Source organism: Malaclemys terrapin, chromosome 5 (assembly GCF_027887155.1).
Source record: "Malaclemys terrapin pileata isolate rMalTer1 chromosome 5, rMalTer1.hap1, whole genome shotgun sequence".
NCBI classification, from domain to species: domain Eukaryota; kingdom Metazoa; phylum Chordata; order Testudines; family Emydidae; genus Malaclemys; species Malaclemys terrapin.
The window spans coordinates 50,547,759-50,569,537 of NC_071509.1; the positions used below are offsets into that span (position 1 = coordinate 50,547,759).

Genomic DNA, 21,779 nt, shown 5'->3' on the forward strand with positions numbered 1-21,779 from the left:
GCTCTGGTTGTTACGATCTGATGGGATCACAGCACCACTCAGGTGCGGCCCTCTTGCCCCTCCTGTCATGACTGGGGACAAGGGGTTGGTGGGCAAAACTTCAATAGCATTGTGACCTGGAGTGTGGTGTCGCAGCACCACTCTATTTGGGGACCCTCTCAAACAGGGGGCTCGAGGCAAACTGCCCTCCAGACAAGTCCTGTCCATTAGACCTAACATTTTGTTTTGTTTTGTTATAACATGGAACTTGTCTGCTTCGGAAAGTTTACCAGCATAAGGATAAGAATGTAGTAATACCAGTATAAAACTCTGCATGGACACTCTTATTCCAGAGTAAGAATGCCCTTTTCCGCTTTAGCTGATACCGTTTTCAAAGTGACAAAAACTAAATCAGAAAAAGGCACTTTTATAGTGGAATAACAGTGTCAACATGGGGAGTTATACTGGAGAAATTCTTTACATATAAGTTCTGCTGGTAAATTTCCCCATGTAGGAAAACCTTTAAGAACAAACAAAAAGCCCCACAAATCCTATGGGGCTGATACTATAGCAGGTCTGTTTTTATAGCTCAGATAGATTGAACTAGGAGGGCCACACAGGGAGGATCCACAAATCTGGAAGAGTAAATTAGAGATCAAGAAATAGATGTATTGTTGGTTCCTAATAAATCAATCAGGAAACAGAGATTTGAATATGTAATCTGATTGGCTGCAACAATAATATAGTGTAAACTAAGAAATCGATCAGACTGTAGTTATTTGCATTGGTTATAAGTAGTCAAGAACTCAGTACTGTTGCTCTTTGAGGAGATACTTACTTCTCTTCAATACTATCTTTTGTATGCTTATTGTCAAGATTGCCATCTGTAGGAGCAACCATTGTATTGCTACTGGAAGTGGTACCTGTAAATTAAGGACAAAGAGAAAAATAACTTAGGATAGGTAAAAATATTGAAAAGTTTACGCAATGTATGAATTTATCTGAAAATCCTGGATCTATATTTTCTTTGTACTAAAGTAGTACTGTACAAGAGCCATAGGGATACATTTATATCGCAAAAAGACACCCACGGTTGGCCTGGGTCGGCTGACTCAGGCCTGGAGGGGTTGGTGGCTGGCTGTGGGGCTATAACATAACAGTGTAGATGTTTGTGCTATGGCTGGAGCCCAGGCTCTGGGACTCTTTGGGTGTCTCAGGGCTCCAGTCCAACCCTGAACATCTACACTGTAATTTTATAGCCCCATAAGCCCAAGTCAGCTGACTTGGGCCCACCTTGCGTGTTATATTGCGGTGTAGATACTACCTAAGTGTTCATCACACTTTGTCACAATACGTGCAAATATAAATTAAGGACTATCAATTTAAAAAACAATGGTTACAATTTAGATTTAAAAATATGGGCTGCTCTAGACAAACATTTTCACTATGACAGAGATCCTGAAAGTTTTTGATAGTAAGGTCACTAATGCTTATGAAATAGTATTTACTAATATGTTTAGTTTGTTTGTGTATATAAAGGATTTGTGTTCAAGTCTTTATGATGTGCATTTAGTAGAAAGTTAATCTTTTGTAAAAGGTTTTAGATATGTATTTCTTCCTTTCCTATATGCTGCACTCCACACATCTCTAAGGGTATGTCTACACTTACGGCAGTGTTTAGAGTACAGTCACTGCACACCTGGTCAGCATGGATATAAAGAGCAGTGTAGATGGTGAGGCATAGCTTAGACGAGTAGAAAGACCTAGATGCCTGAAACCTAGGGTATATACACCACACAGCTCTCTACACTCCTCCATGACTACACTACTATTTTTAACTGTGTAGTGTCCACTGCCTCCCTGCTGCCAGAGCCTTTCACTGTAGCAGGAAAAGACTCAGGCAGCTCCCCCCTGCCAGAGTCTTTCCTCGCCACAGCAAAATGTTCTAGCAGGATGGAGGCAGCGAGAGGTAAAGCTCAAGCAGCAGGGAGCTGCCAGAGCCTTTACCTGCTACTTCCCTCATCAGAGCCTTTTCTCGCTTCAATGAAACGCTCTGGCAGTGAGAAGCTGCTCCCCACTGCTGCCCCCTTCCAGAGTCTTTCACTGCAGCGTGTAGCTCCATACACCAGTGAATGTGGACACAGCCCGCCTTTTAGTGCAGCGTGTAGCTACATGTAGCCTCCACAAATGCAGAAATGGTCTAAAATGTAGGTTTTAGGGGGTCTGACATATGTTAATTCACAATGTAAACAAACCAGAAATTAGAGTGCAAAAATACTATCTTTGTACTGTAGCTAGTATTAGCTATTTCTTTTTAAGGCCAACTTGCAATCAATATATAAAATAGTGGGCGGTAACGGAAAGTGTTAGACAATTTTAATATAAGTGCTTCTGCCACTCCACCTATAATGAAGTTTATCAGCACTTTGAATTTTTGTAGTGTGTTTCTTCCCCCTGCACGTCACATTTTTACAGTTTACTGCACAAATGCTTATAATTTATTATTGTTTAATGCTAACGTAAGTGGGATGCTTTATAGATGGACATGAAGACAAGGATAGATCCTGTGCTGCAACTCTAAGAAGCACAGCACAGAACTTGCAGCCCAAAGGGAGGGAAGCAAAGGTGGCTGGCCTGGGCAGTTCAGAGCCTGCACAGGCCCCAGGCATAATTTGGGGAGGGGGGGAGAGCAGGAGGAGGGGCTGCTTGTGTTATAACAGACTTCCCAGGCTGCCAATTAGCCACAGTGCTGCCTAGAAACTCTGCAGCACCGCATGATACAGCAATGCTGACATGCCCTAAGCCTACACCATGCAAAAGAGCTGGTGAGGGCGTTTTCAGAAAGCAGCCTTATGGCTGTCTTTCACAGTTCCAGAGCTAGGAGAATCTGCCACAGATCAATGGGTACGGTTGCCAACTTTCTGACTGCAGAAAACCGAACATCCTTGCCCCGCCCCTTCTCCGAGGCCCCACCCCTACTCATTCCATCCCCCCCTCCCTCCATTGCTCGCTCTCCCCCAACTTCACTTACTTGTTCATTTTCACTGGGTTGGGGCAGGAGGTTGGGGTGTGGCAGGGAGTGAGGGCTCCAGCTGGGGGTACAGGTACTAGGGTAGGGTTGGGGGTACAGAAGGGGGTTCCAGGCCGGAGCCAAGGGGTTTGGAGTGCAGGAGGGTGTGCGGGCTCTGGGAGGGAGTTTGGGTGCGGGAGGGGGCTCAGGGTTGGGGTACGGTTGTGGGAGTGGGGGAGGGGTACGGGCTCTGGGCAGCGCTTACCTCAGGCATGTCCCTCTGGCTCCTAAGTGCAGGGATGGCCAGGGGGCTCTGCACACTGCCCCCGTCTGCAGGCACCACCCCCACATCTCCCACTGGCTGCAGTTCCCTGACAATGAGAGCTGTGGAGATGGTGCTTGGGGCAGCACCTGCGCTGCAGACAGGGGCAGCACGTGGAGCCTCCCTGGCTGCCGCTGCACCTAGGATCCGGAGGGACATGCCAGCCACTTCTGGGAGCCACATGGAGCCGGACACTGTGACCAACCGGACTTTTAGAGGCCTGGTCAGCTGTGCTGACTGGAGCCACCAGGATCCCTTTTTGACCGGGCGTTCCAGTTGAAAACTGGACGCCAGGCAATCCATGGGCTCAGTCCTACAAGGTTCTTAACTTAGAGTACATGAAGTCATTGAGACTATTTATTTGTTTAAAAATAAGATGCTTAGGTGTTCTGCTGGATCAGAGCCTGAGGGCTCAGCAAGCTGCAGGACTGAGGCACATTGCAAATAAAGTGTCCTTTTAAGTCTTCAGGTTTGTTTGTTTTTTTAATTTGTAGAAACCAAGCCCTTTGTCTACACACAGAACTTGCACCAGTTTAATGAACATTATTTTTAATTATTTATTTAAAAATCGACACAATTTCCTATCTTGACACTCTTAAATAAGTTTACACAGGCATATATAGATTTTGCTTATGTCAGTAAGTACCAATTTACACTACATCAGTATAAACCTGTTTAAATAGATTTAAGAATTCCCAACAGTTTAACTAACTCGATTTAAAAAACTCACTTTAGTTAAACCAGTGCAAGTTTTGAGTGCAGACAAGGTTAAACATACACATAGGTTCACGCAAAGAGAATCTGTGTGAAAATCAGTAATCACTTAAGATCAGTCTTGTATTTTTTAATATTAGCGAGATCTCTGTATGTACAAGGAATGGCAAATCTGACATTTAATGGTATCAATAAGTCAAAAATTAAAAAAAAAAAAAAAAAGCTTTTTTATTTGTTTATATTAAATCTATTGTGCCTGTACTGCATTTGAATTTTCCAATTCTAACTCATAACAATAGAAAATAACAACTAAAACACAGTAATAGCCTAGTCAAACGAATTCTCACCTGAAGTGACAGAAGGAATTTTGTAACTGGAAGTGATGCGGTAATATGGTGGATTATCCATATGAGTGACTCCAGAGCTGACTGGATCTGTAAGCTGTAGTTCACTCACCAGTTCTTCCAATAGTTGCATTGTTTTATCTCTACCCAAGTAAACAATAACCTTCTTCACCTGTCATTAAAAACAGAAATATTTGGGAGATTGAATTTATGTTTTTTAAAGATGAGGAAAAAACAGGAGGTGAACTGTACACCACAATCCTTTGCCTTTAGCTACATAGTATTTACTGGTTTCAGAGTAGCAGCCGTGTTAGTCTGTATCCGCAAAAAGAACAGGAGTACTTGTGGCACCTTAGAGACTAACAAATTTATTAGAGCATAAGCTTTCGTGGACTACAGCCCACTTCTTCGGATGCATATCATCCGAAGAATGATATGCATATGCATATGCATCCGAAGAAGTGGGCTGTAGTCCATGAAAGCTTATGCTCTAATAAATTTGTTAGTCTCTAAGGTGCCACAAGTACTCCTATACTATTTACTGCATATGAAGATTTATGTAATCTAGTCTAGTTCTAAGAGAAATCATAATGACATAAGTATCTAGGCTGTTCTCAGTGATGGCAGATGACAGAACAAGAAGAAATGGTCTCAAGTTGCAGTGGGGGAGGTTTAGGTTGGATATTAAGAAACACTATTTCACTAGAAAGGTGGTGAAGCACTGGAATGGGTTACCTAGGGAAGTGGTGGAATCTCCATCCTTAGAGATTTTTAAGGCCTAGCTTGACAAAGCCCTGGCTGGGATAATTTAAGTTGGTGTTGGTCCTGCTTTGAGCAGGGGATTGGACTAGATGACCTCCTGAGGTCTCTTCCAACCCTAATATTCTATGATTCTATGATCTGTCACATCAGAAATATAAACAAAGATAGCATTCCTTACTGAGATATCATGAAGATAAAAAAATTCCTTACCAGTGTTATAAAAAAACCCACATTAGATTATTAATATTTAAATGCAAATATTTAAATTTTTACAGACTTTAATATTCATCATTGATTGTAATTATTTACTTTTTGCATTTAATTTAAGTTGGACAACGAAAATGCAAGCTTATAAAGTTTCACTTTTGTTTTTATCCAGTTTCACTTTCTGATTCTCGTATATTACTACAGCCACATGTTTGTTGTGTATGCTGCAGAGACATATTTAAATCCAAACAAAAATAATCATTTAATTGAAATACCTTTTAAAAAAAACAATGAAACACATTTCAATTAAGTTTTGTAAAATCACGTTTTAATAAACCTATACTTTTGCCCTATACAACGTCCTTTTAATGATGATACAGTGTGAACTTTATTTTACTTATATTATTTGTACCACTTTTCTTGTTCAAGTGCTAATATTGCAACACAGCATATGTTTAAATCTCAAGATATTTGAGTCCTTCGTATGTTTTAACAGGATCTTAAACAACTAATTAAAAGAAATATTTTATTATTAATTGCATGTTAAGTCAATGTGGGATCTATATGAGGTCTTATTTCAGTAAATTATTGTAAGTTATATTCTTTAAGAAATAAATAAAGAAAAAAAGTACTTCGAACTCAATGCTGAGAAACAGAAGACTATCAATAGTTATTCTAGTTAGGGATAAAATGATCGTTCATTCTTTTACTCTTTTCAGCAACCTCTGATAACATTAGAGAAGCCAGGTGTCTGGTTTTCGATCAGAACACTGGATTGAAAAGGGACCCTGGTGACCAGGCTGTTAAAAGTCCGGTTAGTGTGGGGCTGGCAGGCTTCCTACCCGGCTCCATGCAGGTCCCGGGAAGCAGCCAGCATGTCCCTCCGGCTTCTAAGCATAGGGACAGCCATGGGGGCTCCAGACACTGCCCCCACCCCGAGCACCAGCTCCGCAGCTCCCATTGGCTGGGAACCATGGCCAATGGGAGCTGCGGGGGAGGCACCTATGGACAGGGGCAGTGCACAGAGCCCTCTGCCCTCCGACCCCCGCTTAGGAGCGGGAAGGACATGCCGTCCACTTCCCGGGAGCCGCCGGAGCCCGGAGCCTGCATCCCTCACACCCTCTCGCACCCCAACTCCCTGCCCCAGCCCTCAGCCCCCTCCCAAATCCAAATTCTCTCCTGGAGCCCACACCCTGCATCCCCTCCCACACCCTAATCCCCTGTCCCAGCCCTGAGCCCCCTCAAACAGCCAAACTCCTTCCCGGAGCCCACACCCCATACCATCTCCTGCACCCCAACACCCTGCCCCAGCCCAGAGCCCCCTCCTACATCCCAAATCCCTCATCCCCAGCCCCACTCCAGAGTCCACACCCCCAGCTGGAGCCCTCCCTGCACTCCGAACCTCTCGGCTGCAGCCCAGAGCCCCTTCCTCCACCGCAAACCCCTCATCCCTAGCCCCACCCCAGAGTCCGCACCCCCAGCCAGAGCCCTCACCCCCTCCCACACCCCAAACCCTTGCCTCAGCCCAGAGCCCTCTCCCACACCCTGAACACCTCATTTCTGGACCTACCCCAGAGCCTGCACCCCAGCTGGAGCCCTCACCCCTTCCTGCACCCAACCTCCTTCCCCAGCCCGGTGAAAATGATCGAGTAAGGGTAGGGGAGAGTGAACGACGGAAGGAGGGAGGATGGAGTGAGTTGGGGGCAGGGCCTCAGAGAAGGGGTGAGGCAGGGGTGTTCAGTTTTCTGCGATTAGAAAGTTGGCAACCCTAGATAACAATGATCTTGAATTTATCTTGAGGCATCTAGAGATCCTGGAAACTGGATGGAGTCATTCCTCAGTATCTCCATTTTGATTTTTCTGTGTGAACTCAGAGGTTAGTGGCAAACAATTGCTCTGCGGATTCTCTAATGCAGAGTACCATGGGGGGTTATTTTGCCATCGCTTTGGTTCCACATGTATATAAAATTATACTGGGTTGTGATGTGAGGTGTTTGAGCTGGAATTCCCTCATTAAAAGTTGGAAGGAATTATTGGCACCATATTCCTTGTTATTGATTACTCCACAAAATACCGAACAGTGCTGCTCTTCTCTCAAAATCCATTGGTAAAACTGGCCTGCTCACCCTGTAACCCCTTGTCTCCACCCACAAATAATTCCTATGCCCTTCCACCCTTGGAAGGTTTCCACAATTCTACAGGTCTGCAGGCAGCCCTTGCAGTATTCCATCATTCATTTATTAATTTATCAGTCATGAGAAATACTTCTTATCTTTTTAATCCCTAGTCAAAATAGAGTTTTCTTTTAAAGATACAGAACTATATGGTGGTGCAAGAACATAGAATACGGTAACAATATACGAGAAGAAAGAGGGAGTGAAACATAGTATTAAAAATCATCATGCATTTCTGAATAGAGGAATTCATTTATAAAAATACAACCATACCAGAAAGGGGAAGTCTTCTCATTGGGAGAATATTTGCATTTTGGAAGATAATTTGAAATAGAAAATACATGTCAATGCCAGAGACTGCAAAATAGGAGAAATTGAATTTGAACTGGTCACAGCATTGAGTTGTCACATTGTGACACAATGGGATGACATCGGCCTCATGCTGTATTAGAATGTGATAGCATGACCCTTTATGTTACTATTCATCTATTTAGTGGTCTTCAATGAAGAGTTGCTAAACACATAAAATAACATTTTAAAGAAATAAGAACGTGAGGGAAGACTGTAGCATCAAGCACTTACATAAGGCAAGAGGCTGGGTTCACTATTCACTCCACAAATGCTGATCAAGAAGTGCAAAATTATTTTCATATTCTTTGGCCAGCTGTCTGCTAGAGTAGTCCAGACATTCTCTATCTCTGACCATGCCACTTCATCACCATACTAGAAAACAAAATTAAGATATCCCTTTTGTAAAGTTCAATAATATAAATATCTTCAAGCAAGGATTTTCTACTGAATAAGTTTAATAGGCTTGAGAAAAAGGAAACAAACTCTTATGATCAGCTACTATGTTTTATCTATTTCTATACACTGAAGCTTCTATGAATGCTCATCCTCTTTAATATATTCCTCAAATACAAGTAATTCTCTCAGGGTCACTACAGTGAGCAAAGAATAACAATGTACAGTAAAAGCTGTGTTATCCGGCACTTTATCAACCAGAAAGCTATATTATCCGGCATTTCTATTCTCTCCCAATACAAATCTTCAATCTAGTAACCGAGACTGGTATATTGCCCAAGTGGTTATGCAATTGCACATTCTACACTCTACTTGTATGCAGAAGAGGCAGAAAACAACTAAGCAAGCGGATACCAGGGATTTATTCAAAAAAGCAGCTCCCAGGTGAGTCACAGGGTCATTACAGATCCAGCCCAATCTCCTACACCTTCTACATCTACAGTTATAATTGACATTGATAATGATGACCCTGAGGCACTGCAAGAGCCAGAAGTACCTTCTGAATCAAAGAAAGATTAAATTATGTTCAGTATAGTTTTACTGTTAAATGTATTTTTAGTGATCTGGGTGTATGCCATGCACTGCCCATAGTGATATGTAGTGTCATATGATTACAGGTAAAAGTTTTCTATACAGTAGGTTTACACCTAAGTGCTTCAAGAAAGCAACCACTCTGTAATACAGTACTATTGGACTGGTGAGTACCTGTATACTATTTTATACTTTTTTCATTTTATTGTATTCTAATTCTTTGAAAATTGGTATTTAGTTGGTAAATATAACTTAGTTAACTGGAATTTTTGACTAACCGGCACCCCTCATTCCCCCAACACGCTGGATAACAAAGCTTTTACTGTAGTTTGCAATGCATACTTGTCAGCTATCCAGATTTAGCTGCCACTGCTGAGGTTTTACTAATGCATCCTAGCTACTGACAGTCCTACACAATGTCCCAGAAACTACTTACTACCTGAATTTTTTAATTTAAAAAGCCAGCCTTTCACCTCTAAGAGCCATTGGGCAGAGGAGCAAAGGTACCCTTTCCCTCCCTTTCTCTCTGCTGTGATACAGAAAATAAATGAGACAAGGAAAGTGGACAGCTTTCCGTCAGCTACCAGCAACAGGATTAGCCCACACCACCACCATCTCTCTCGTATCCCACCCTTCCACATCACTCTCAGAACTTCGGTTTCTAAGGGGACAAAAGGAGGGAGGGAAAAAGATGTAGTTTACTAAATGGAGAGAGAACATAAAGAAAACCTATTGTTTACTTGGAGGCAGGAAGAAACAGAATGACAAACAAATTATCCAGGAAGAATAAAGAAACAGAAGATACACACAATCTGAGCAATCCCTTTGAGGTTCTCTCACCACTAGTTTTTAGGTAGGTTTGTTGGGTTGTTGTTTTTTTAAGTTACACAAGGGAGTTATCTATCTAGATATCTAAATTATGGGACAGCAATTTTAAGCCTGTAATCATTAAGACATTCTTATTAAAAATAAGCTGTTATTATTTTATAGGCTCAATAGCATGCCATGTGCTTCTCCTAAAATTGCCCAGAATGTTCATTAAACTATTTGGTAGCTCCCAGATCCATAAGTAATTTGGAGAACTGGCTTTTGAAAATTTTTGCATAAGCTGACAAACCATATTAATGAAGAATTGCATACTGCCTAAAACAGCTTACTAATAAAAGCTCACTAATTGGTATCAGTAGCTCTATACTGCATCTCTTCCCTTTCTGGATTTAACAGTTCTCTGAATCAAACAACAAGAAATATCAAAAGACTGGTTTTACCTTTGCTGTCATATACATCAGATTGTTTAAAACCATAGCAGTAGCCTGTGGTGATCCCCAGCCTTCTCCTCGTAGCCAGCGCCTGCTGTTTACCATAATTTCTCTGTCTTTTAAAGAATCCTCTTCATCTTCATCTTGATGCCGTATTGTTGGCAAAGGTTTCAAATCTACCAACTCAATATTATTCATCCATGGTAGCAAATAGTGCAGCATCACCTGTCTCCCAGCAGGGCGTGCTGTTTGAATTCTCTGGCTTACCTCTGTTATTCAAAAATAAATACATACATAAAATACAAATCCATAAATATTACTAGAAAAGTTTCTGTGGTAGTATATTTATAGTTTTAGTATTTCATACAAGAATAAATTAATACTATTATTAGGGCTATCAATTAATCACAGTTAACTCTTGCAATTAACTCAAAAAATTAATTGCGATAAAAAAATGAATCATGATTCATCACATTTTTAATCACACTGTTAAACAATAGAATTCCAATTGAAATTTATTTAATATATTTGGATGTTTTCTACATTTTCAAATATATTGATTTCAATTACAACACAGAATACGAAGTGTATAGTGCTCACTTCATATTATTTTTTATTACAAATATTTGCACTGTAAAAAATGATATAAAAAATATTTTTCAATTCACCTCGTACAAGTACTGTATGCAATCTCTTTATGGTGAAACTGCAACTTACAAATGTAGATTTTTATTTGTTACATAACTGCACTCAAAAAACCAAAACAATGTAAAACTTTAGAGCCTACAAGTCCACACAGTCCTACTTCCTTTGTCCAACCAATCACTAAGACAAACAAGTTTGTTTACATTTACGGAACTGTAGCGGGGTGTTGACCCGCTCCAGCCATGATAGGGTTGGAACTAGCCCTGGGAGAGGGCTGGCAGGCTGTGAAAGAAAGACCTGAACTGATTGGGGAAGCAGCCGCAGCTGGGCCATGCCCCAATCAGGACCCAGCTGGCCCTATAAAGGCTGGGAGCCAGGACTCAGTCTCTCTCTGCATTCAGAGAGGGAAGGGCCTGGCTGCAGGAAGCTAGAAACTGGGTACATGAGTGGAGCAGGGCTGGGGAAAGGCAGAGGAGCTGGGGAGCTCCAGCCTGGAAAGCTCCAGGCTGCAGCCTAGCAGAAGGGCAGCCCAGGGGTAGGCCAAGGCAGCAGGTCCAAACCCAACCTTGCCTATGATGAGTGGCTTATACTGCAGTTTGCCCCAGGGAGCGGGGGCTAATTGATGACTGGCAGTAGCCTACGACTGAGGCAAGGTGGGGACAGTGGGTGGGGGTTCCCTGGGGAGGGGAGACCCTATGGCTGAAGGGTTACGGCTAGGGGGCAGCACCCCAGATACAAGGGCACCGGGGTCCAGGGAGGGACGCGGGGGCCAGAGGACAGGTGGATCCGGAGTGCTCCGGAGCCGGAACGAGCTAATTCCAGGAGACGACTAGCAGGAGGCACCGCAGAGGTGAGTCCGCACTGTTACTGGGACATAATGCTGCCCACTTCTTATTTACGTCACCCTGAAAGTGAGAACAGGCATTTGCATGGCACTTTTATAGCCGGCATTGCAAGGTATTTCCATGCCACATATGCTAAACATTCGTATGCCCCTTCAAGCTTCGGCCACCATTCCAGAGGACATGCTACAATGCTGAGAATGCTCGTTAAAAAAAAAAAAAAAAAAGTGTTAATTAAATTTGTGACTGCGCTTCTTGGGGGACAATTGTATGTTTCCTGCTCTGTTTTACCCCCATTCTGCCATATATATCTGTTATAGCAGTCTCAGATGATGACTCAGTACGTTATTCATTTTAAGAACACTGTCACTGCAGATTTGACAAAATGCAAAGAAGGTACCAATGTGGGATATCTAAAGATAGCTACAGCACTCAACCCAAGATTTAAGAATCTGAAGTGCCTTCCAAAATCTGAGAGGGATGAGGTGTGGAGCATGCTTTCAGAAGCCTTAAAAGAGCAACACTCCGATGCAGAAACTACAGAACAGAATGACCAAAAAAGAAAATCAACTTTTTGCTGGTGGCATCTGACTCACATGATGAAAACGAATGTGTGTCGGGCCGCACTTTTTTGGATCGTTATCAAGCAGAACCTGTCATTGGCACAGACGCATGTCCTCTGGAATGGTGGTTGAAGCATGAAGGGACATATGAATCTTTAGCGCATCTGGCATGTAAATATCTTGCTACGCCGGCTACAACAATGCCATGCAACACCTATTGTCACTTTCAGGTGACACTGTAAACAAGAAGCGAGGAGCATTATCTCCTGAAAATGTAAACAAACTTGTTTGTCTGAGCGATTCGCTGAACAAGAAGTAGGACTGAGTGGAGATATAGGCTCTGAAGTTTAAAAAAAAAAATTATTTTTGAATGCAGGTTTTTTTTGGTACATAATTCTACATTTGTAAGTTCAACTTTCATGATAAAGAGATTGAACTAAATTATTTGTATTAGTTGAATTGAAAAATATTTCTTTTGTTTTTAACTGTGCAAATATTTGTAATAAAAATAATAATATAAACTGAGCACCGTATACTTTGTATTTTGTGTGGTAATTGAAATCAATATATTTGAAAATGGAGAAAACATCAAAAATATTTAAATAAATGGTACCCTATTATTCTTTAGCAGTACGATTAATCACATGATTAATTTTTTTAATCACTTGACAGCCTTATTATTGAAGATATTTTTTATTTAATTGAGAACAAATTTGTCGTCATAATCCAAATGAAGGATGCAGATTTCAATTGAATAAGCCCTTTTGCTGAACAAAATTATATTGCAGAATTGGTATGCTGAAAGTGCAGGTAGTATCAACTGATACATTCATATTTAATATTAAGTAAAACTTAAATTGTCAAATTATAAGAAGGAAGTCTATACATGGAATCTCTCTTTATTAAAAACAGTTAACTATGTATCAATTTAAAAAACCACTTACACAGAAAATCAAATGTATTAGGGTTAAATATTTCATATTCCCTAATCTAAGGGTACGTCTATACTTACCTCCAGGTTCGGCGGTAAGCAATCGATCTTCTGGGATCAATTTATCGCGTCTTGCCTAGACGCGATAAATCGATCCTGGCAGTGCTCGCCGTCGACACCGGTACTCCTGCTCCGCGAGAGGCGTACGCAGAGTCGATGGGGGAGCCTGCCTGCCGCGTGGGGACCCGCGGTAAGTACCTTGTTGTTCGAACTAAGATACTTGGACTTCAGCTACGTTATTCACATAGCTGAAGTTGAGTATCTTAGTTCGAACTGGGGGGTTAGTGTGGACCAGCCCTAACAGACAAGATAGTCAGTTATAAAGCAAAAGGATCATGTCAAAAGTTGTCTGGTTAAAAGAAACTACTTAAAGTGTCTTTAAAGTTGTATAAGGCCCCGATCCTGCAAAGACTTATGCATGTCCTTGAAGTCACAAGGTGAAATTCTGACCCCAACAGAAGTCAATGGCAAAATTACAATTGACTTCAGCATGACCAGTATTTAATGCAGTGTGTAAAGTCAAGCAAGGCTTAAATCTTTGCAGGACACGGTTCTACTGAGTAGGTTATAACTTCATGATTTCAGCCATTAAAAGCAGAACTACCCCTTCTGTACAAAAATCTAGCAACAGAACCCTCCTCACTTCCATTACCAGCCTCAGCTGTAGCCCAAAATATATTAAGAATACAAGAAAAACAAATAAACAATGCTACACTATACAGGGCCTCAATCCTTCAAAGGAATGTGCCCATCAAACAGAGTCTACTAAGGATCATTGCACCAGCCAGAGCAACCACGGTTGACAGCATTGCACGCAGGTAGCGAAATTTCCAGATCTGGCTCAATCCTGTGTATTCATGAATCTTTGAGGCAGCCTTGTGGGCAGTGCCAGGTTGAATCAGGTGTGCACCTCTTCATGTGTCGAGGAGACTTTGAAAGCAGTGTGCTGGCATGTTTTTGTCCATCTTGTTGACATGGCCAAAAAGCACACAATACCATTTTTTAATATAATGAACAACTGAAGGAATGCCAGATCATTGCATGACTAACATATCCAAAAAGTCAAACCACTACATGCTCAGGATTTGGCGCTGACAGGACATATGGAATGCCGGTAGCTGTTTCAAGTCTGATAGAGAGAGTCCAGTTTCTCACCCATTTAGCAATACAGGAGCACACAGGTTTGATAGATCTTGAACTCTGTCTCAGCACAAAGATGTTTTCGCATCCATAAGTGAGACATGGACTTCATTCAGGAGGTGACAAGAACCATCAGTTGAAAAAGAAACAGTTACTAATTGTTCCGTAGCTACTGTGCTTCAAATGTGTTGCATATATCCATTCTACTTCAGTTGTGGGCACACTCAGTGCACAGTTGTCGGAGATTTTTCCCTTAGCGGTACCTGGTCAGGGTGGCTCATGTGCCCTCTGTTGCATGATGGTGCTGCGCCACCCTTGACCCTCCTTCTCACTGCTCATGACAATTGTTAGAATGTATTCCTTGCTAGTGCAAGTTTTTCCTCTTATTTGTATATAGTTTGTACCTGTTTTAGTAGTTTGGTTTTGGTTAGTTATAGATATAATTTTTTTGTTTTTAAGTGTTTTCAAACACTTCAGTTCCTGTTCCTGGGTACTGGTACTGTTGCTGGGGCATGCCTCAGTCACCAGGGTTTAAACCCTGCCAATTTTGCAAGCCGCCAATACCACTGAATGACCCACACTCCAGCTCCCTGAAGTATCTTGGGGAAACTCATGTCAGGGTTCAGGGTTACATTCACAGAGACTTTAAACCTAGAAACGCAGTGAGGTCAGGCTTAAGTTTTTGCTGATGGACGCAGAGCTGAGGTCACCATTGGCGTAACGAGGGTTCTTCGACATGTGTGTCCCTGTAGGTGCTCCACTTTAGGTGTCGGTGCGTCCCTGCACCACAGATCAGAGATTTTCAGTGGTAGTGCTTGGTCGGGGCGCGTGTGCACAGTAGTCATCTTGCGGTACCATTGGCACCTCATTTAGCGTGTGTATGACCTGACCTGTTCAGTTCCTTCTCTATTGCAGAGCTCTATTGCAGGCACGAACTCCGAACTAGAGTGGTGGAGGGTGGGTAGTGGAGCACCCACAGGGGGACACATCTCGAAGAACCCTCGTTACTGCACAAGATGAGTAACTTCCTCTTCTTCTTTGAGTAGTGTCCCTGTGGGTGCTCCACTTCAGGTGTCTGTAGAGCAGTGCCCCACTGTGTATGGTAGGGGCTTTGGAGTCGTGTGTGTTGTTGCAGAAAGCCCGGTAAGGCCTAATATAGGGCTTGTCTACACTGGCAATTTACAGCGCTACAACTTTCTCACTCACACTGCCAGGCGCAACAAGTAAGGGAACCAAGTCTGTCTGGACCACGTTGGAACAATTAGTATGATATGGGCCTTGTCAGTCCATATCTTGTGACTGACTCACGAGATTAGAGGTATTGGTGGGAATGCGTACATGAATAATGTGTCCCACAAGATGAGAAAGGCATCCCCTAGTGACTTGGGTGCTAGTCCCACGCTGGAGCAGAAAAGTGGGCACTTGTGGTTTGTTGCTGATGCAAACAGGTCTACAGATGAATAGCCCCATTTTTGGAATATTGATTGGAGGATACTGTAGTTTATTTCCCATTTGTGTTCCTCAGAGAAGTGTCTGCTTAGTGTGTCCACCATCATATTCTGACATCCCAGGAGGTAAGATGCCAAGATGGTTATATTGTGGTTAATGCACTAGTTCCACAATTTCAGGGCCTTGGTGCAGAGTGAATGGGAGTGAGCTCCTCCTTGACGATTGATATAGAACATGCATGCTATGTTGTCAGTCAGTATGCGGATTGATTTGTTCCATATGATTGGGAGGAAGTGCCTACATGCATTGTATACCACTTGGAGCTCCAGGAGATTGATGTGGAGCTGAGTTTCCATCGGTGACCATTAGCCTTACATGGTGTACTGGTCCAAGTGAGCTCCCCAGCTTATAAGTGATGCGTCGGTCATGGTTATTAGTGACTGAGGATCCTGTTGGAAAGGAATCCCTGTGCAGATGTTTTTGGGTTTCATCGACCTTTGAGAGTACAGTTACTCTTTTGTTTAGACTGTTTGCAGGGGGTGTACACAGGGCTCAGCCAGCCCTGTAGGCAACGCCTATGCAGTCTCATATATCTCACCACGAACGTCATGGCTGCCATGTGACCTAATAGCTGTAGGCAGGTTTTGGAGGACGTTTTAGGGCTGCCAGTGACTGTTGAGATGAGGTTGGTTATTGTCATGAATCTGTGATGGGGAAACAGTACCCTGGGCTGTGTGGAGTTGAGGTAGGCCCAGTGAATTCCAGTTGTTGCTGGGTTCAGTGTAGATTTCTGTATATTTATCTGCAAGCCTAGTGTCTGGAACAGCTCGATGGTTGTCTACATCATGTGTGTCGCTTGTTCCCGAGTTGTGCCTTTCAGTAGACAATCGTCTAGGTATGGGAAGATCATCACTCCTCTCCTCTGTAAGTGGACCGCCACACAGCAACAGTTTTTAAAAAAACTTGAGGGGCAGTGGAAAGGCCAAAAGGTAGTATTCTGTATTGGTAATGGTTGACCCCTACCATGAATCTTAAAAATCATCTGTGTGCTGGGTGTATGGTAATATGAAAGTAAGCATCTTGGAGGTCGAAGGCTGAAAACCAGTCCCCCTTGTCCAGAGCTGGAATAATTGTGGCCAGTGTGACCATTTTGAATCTGATTCCGCGCAAATTTGTTGAGCTTCCAAAGATCTAAGATGGGCCTCCATCCACCGTTTTTCTTTTTGTTGAGAAAATAATGGGAGTAAAAACCCTTCCCTTTGTATTGAGCTGGAATTTTCTCCATAGCACCCAATGTAGGAGATGGTTCACTTCCTGTTTTAAGAGGTGCTCGTGAGAAGGGTCCCTGAAGGACTCTAGGGCCACCCTGCGCACCTTAGCCATAGACGTGTCTCCTAACAAAAGACATTGATACCAACTGTACCAAAAGGGCAGAAACACCTCTTTCCACCGCCCACAACAACAGCAATTTGACCAGAACAGAAATAAACAATGTTCACAAAGACATAGGGCTACTCAAACTCAGTCCTCCTCTTCATAACCATCTACCACCAAGCCACAATTTTGAAGTCTTGGTCGAGGATCTGAATGATCTCCCCCACAATACAGCGCTGTCAAATACTCCTACCCAACCTTGTGGCCACTGCCTGTGCCTGTTCTATCATGCCTGGGCAGCAATAACAACAGACCAAAGGGTACAGGAGATTATAAGATCGGGTAATGCCATCCCCTTCCTCTCCCTTCCCACTCCTCTACCCCTTTGCCTGTCCCTCTTTAGGTGGCCCTAGAGTCCTTCATAGAGTGAAGAATGTTGTTCGTTTTTACAGAGAAGAGTTTCTCCTGGTTGAAGGGGAGATCTTCTACTTTGAGTTGGAGCTCTTTGGGGATCCCGGACAACTGCAACCATGAAGCCCTATGCATTATAACTGCCGTGGCCATTGTTCTCGCTGCAGTGTCCGCTACATCCATCCTCCGGTAAGGAATTCTTGCAGCTTACTATAATTGTCATAGTTGTACTTGGCTAAAAGGGCCGAATAATTGGCTACCTGCAATTGGAGTGTAGCTAATGAATATACTTTTCAGCCTAAGATGTCTAATTGTTTATGTTCTTTGTCCTGTGGAATGGACTGGAATTGGGGTTGTTAGCTGTGATGGTTAGCAGCTTCCACCACTAGAGAATTGGGTTATGGATGACAGAACAAAAAGTCCACCCTTTTATCTGGGAAGAAGTACTTCCTGTTTTGCTCTTTTGCTGGTAGGTGGTATGGTTGCGAAGGTCTGCCAAACATTCTCTAGCAGTTCCATTATGGCATCATTTATTGGTAGAGCAATTTTGGATGTAGTGGATGTCTGTAAAATTTGTAGTAGCTTGTACTGGTTTTCTTGCACCTCTTCTAGGGAGATGTCTTGGCTGGCAGATACTCTTTTAAAGAGTTCCTAAAATTGTTTCAGGTCATTAACTGTGCTTGGATGTGGTGGTAAGACTGCCTCGTCAGGAAAGGACAATGAGTTGTGGGCTGGGGAAATGTCTACATGGTCCAAACCTTGTTCCTCCTCATCTACCATGTTCTCTGGTGCTTCTGACGTCTCTCTGCTTGGAGAAGGTGGAGAACAAATTTCCCTCCAGGCTGGAGTTGAGGGCCTAGTGTAGTGAGCCTTATATGCCACCCAGGGGTTCCAAGGGGACCCTGCATGGGAAAGGGCATCAGTGGACACATCCAGCATTGCCTGTACTAGTGCTGCATCTCACAAGGTTGACTGAGGAGAAGGCTGAAGGAACTTTTCCATCAAAATCACCTTGAGGCGGAGATCTCATTCACACATTGCCCTGACTTTAAGGTTGCTGCAATGGGCACATTTTTGAGGAATATGCGTTTCCTTTAAACAATGGACACACAATGAGTGGCCATCTGAGATGGTCATTGCCTCACAACAAGAGTCACATGATTTAAACCCGGGTGAGCTGGGCACCGTGGCCATGAAGTTTCCCAATGGGGAAAGAGTGGGAAAAACAACAATTAAAAAATATCTATTAAAAAAAACATTGTGTGTGTGGGGGGAAACAATAAACTAGGCTTACTAAACTATAGCTAATCTAACTATTTCTATCGAGAGAAAAACAAAGAGGCAGCACTGCCACTGAGCTCCGTCTGCAGCCAAGGATGGTTGAGAAGGAACTGAACTGGTCGGGTCGTGCGTGCTACATGAAGCACCAACGGCACTGCAAGATGATTACTGCACACTTGTGCCCCGACTGAGCACTGCCACTGAAAATCTCTGATCTGTGGCACAGGGACACACTGACACCTAAAGTGGAGCACCCACAGAGACACTATTTGAAGAACAACATTTGGTTTACTAAAAAGCGACAGAGTCCTGTGGCACCTTATAGACTAACAGACATATTGGAGCATAAGCTTTCATGGGTGAATACCCACTTTGTCACTTTTTACAGATCCAGACTAACACAGCTACCCCTTTGATATTTGGTTTACTGTGACTGTTTGAACTCTGCTTGCAGCCTAGGTAGATGAACTCATCAACACTCTCTATGGTACTCAACTCCACCTGAACTGGGGATTCTGGTGTCCAAGCTACAATGTTCTTGACATTGGTTTTCTGCCATGAGACGTCTGACCCCACCTTGTGGGTGGCATCTTGGGGACCTAGGAGTGCAAGGCTGAAATTCTCCCACTTCTCTATAAGCAAGGCAATGTCATCAGCCTTGATTACTTGACTGGTAAACACTTCTTGACCAACCTTGATTCCGATGTATGGAGTGGAAAGTCCTAATATATAGCCAATAGCTCGACAGAACAGTGCCAGGGCAAGAATGTATCCCTGACACACACCTGAGGGTGTATAGAAATGCAGTGAAAGCTGTGACCCAATGTGTACTCTTGCACAGGTTTCAGTGTGGAGATCATGCACCAGATTTAACAGAACATTTGGAACACCAATTCCTTTCAGTGCGACTCAAAGTGCTGACCTGTCAACTGAATCAAAAGTTGCTTTGATACGGAGATGTGCCACATGAAGCAGGTGATTAAATTCTCCATGCAACTCAGCCAGAAGCTGGAGGGTAAAGACAGTGTCCATTGTTGACCGACTGCAGTGAATCCTGATTACTGACAATGTCTGTTATGGGACAGCTGCATCCTACCAACCAGAATGTGAGCAAAAATCTTTCCAGGGACCGATAACAATGAGATTGGCCTGTAGTTCCACACTCGGTGCAAGATGCTCTGCCCTCATTTAGGGAAATATGATGCCCTCTTTGCATTCTGCTGGTACTTTGCCTAATGCCCACATTTCTAAGAACAGGTTATGTAAGCCCATGCGCACTGGTTCCAAGGCGCCTTTGAGTAGCTTGGATGCAATGCCATCAGATCCAGCAGCATATCCATCCTGTAACTTTTGTATGTCCTTTCAAGCTTTCTCGAGTGGTGGAGAATCAGTGTTCATCCCTGGATGTACAACTGTGTAGAGTTTGCCAGGTCATGTAGCTCTAAACAGTCATCAGCAGGACCATGGTTCAGCATGCTTTCATAATGTGTTTTCCATTGGTCCAGGACCTCATCCGTCAATGAACAGGGAGAGCTGTCTGGTTTCATAATGAGGATGTTAGAAGGCTGCCAGCCAAGCACGTGATGGCACTGTAGGCACGATACAGATTGTTGTTCATAGGCAGCCTTATTTCTACAGAGTTCTGTTAAAGTTAAAGGGTCTCCTCAAAGATGTTCACAGGTGGATTCTTTTGTGGGATTTGAGTTTAATATAGAAATATTCTTCATGCATTAATCTATTCATCTTGATTCAAACTGAAAATCTAGATTCTTTCCATCTCACTTCAGATTATTATAAAATATTTCACTTGATTATAGAGCCAAGAACTGCAGGATAAAAAAGGATTCCAATTTTGGCTTTCAATTATTATTGTACTTATTTTGGTGTTTAATTTTGACTGCTGGCAGGTTAGCACATATAACTTTATAAAACAACATTTTTATAATGTTAATTCTGATTGCATAAATTCAAGAAACATTAGTTGTTTCAATAACAATGAAACAAGTTTTAAAAAATATGCAGAAGTTTAAAAAGAGACTTGTTTATGATATGCATGATTTATTCGTAAACTAAGTGGAAGCATGTAAATTAAGCAATTTACCGCACTGCTGTTATACACTACCAAAGAGTGAACCATGGAGTGTGAGAACAGGAAGTGACATGGGCTATATTTTACAGTGAATAGAATGTGTTGACACGTGAATTTTCTTGTAAGGCTCTTTCAAGTAAATCTGCCATTTTATGTTTTTTTGGTGTTTATTTTTTAAAACTGATTCTTGTACAATTAGTCAGTGTTTTATCAGCTATTTTTCAGTACAAACTGAAAAACAAGATCTTTAAGTGTAGAAGAACTTTAACCAGATTGTTAAGTTTAATCAACGATAGTGTCCCTGTAATTAATCACTTGAAAGTGAATTCAAAACCTAAATTCAATTTTTTTTTAATTTTTGAAAAATGTGTTAATTGACTCTACTAACTCCAATAAGAGTTAAAATTATTTCTGTGTTGAATAACCAATGGTTTAAAATCCTGTCCCTTACCAATATCCTCCAAATATATCTTTGTTTGCTTAGATATCCGAGAGAAATCATTCTGTGAACTGTAGTACCAGGAATATCACTACAATCCATTCAAGCCACTGTATCTAAGCTGTCACAAACTGATGTGTTCTAGGATATCTACCGCAAATAAGGAAATTCTAAGGGCAGGGAAGAGAGAGAATTTTTAAAAACATAGTTAAAACTTATGTCTGTGATGAGTGATCCCTCACAGGCTGGTCAATGGGGCAATCAGAATAATTTTCAGGGTTTCACTCAATTTTCACTTTAAAAAACATTACGTTTCAAATCTGAACAAAATGGGAGGGAATGGGAGGGGGAGAGAGAGAGAGAGAGAGAGAGAGAGAGAAACTGTCATGTAATAAACTCAGCCTCCTCCACCCAAAATTCATTTGTAGTTCTTTGGTTTAAGCTTAGTG

General features: G+C 42.4%; 1 protein-coding gene across 15 annotated transcripts in view; it reads right to left on the reverse strand.

Annotated features, from left to right (window-relative positions):
* FRYL (FRY like transcription coactivator) overlaps positions 1-21,779 on the reverse strand; it is a 397,117-nt gene that overhangs the window by 108,887 nt on the left and 266,451 nt on the right. For all 15 annotated transcript variants that reach the window (XR_008445036.1, XR_008445037.1, XM_054029368.1 and 12 more), the window contains 4 exons: positions 10,116-10,375; positions 8,095-8,235; positions 4,373-4,541; positions 818-902 (listed from right to left, as the gene is read on the reverse strand). Coding sequence is in view for 13 of the 15 variants with exons in the window: in XM_054029368.1 (XP_053885343.1) it covers positions 818-902; positions 4,373-4,541; positions 8,095-8,235; positions 10,116-10,375 (655 nt within the window). In the remaining 2 variants the exon portion in view is untranslated. The remainder of the gene's footprint in view (positions 1-817; positions 903-4,372; positions 4,542-8,094; positions 8,236-10,115; positions 10,376-21,779) is intronic.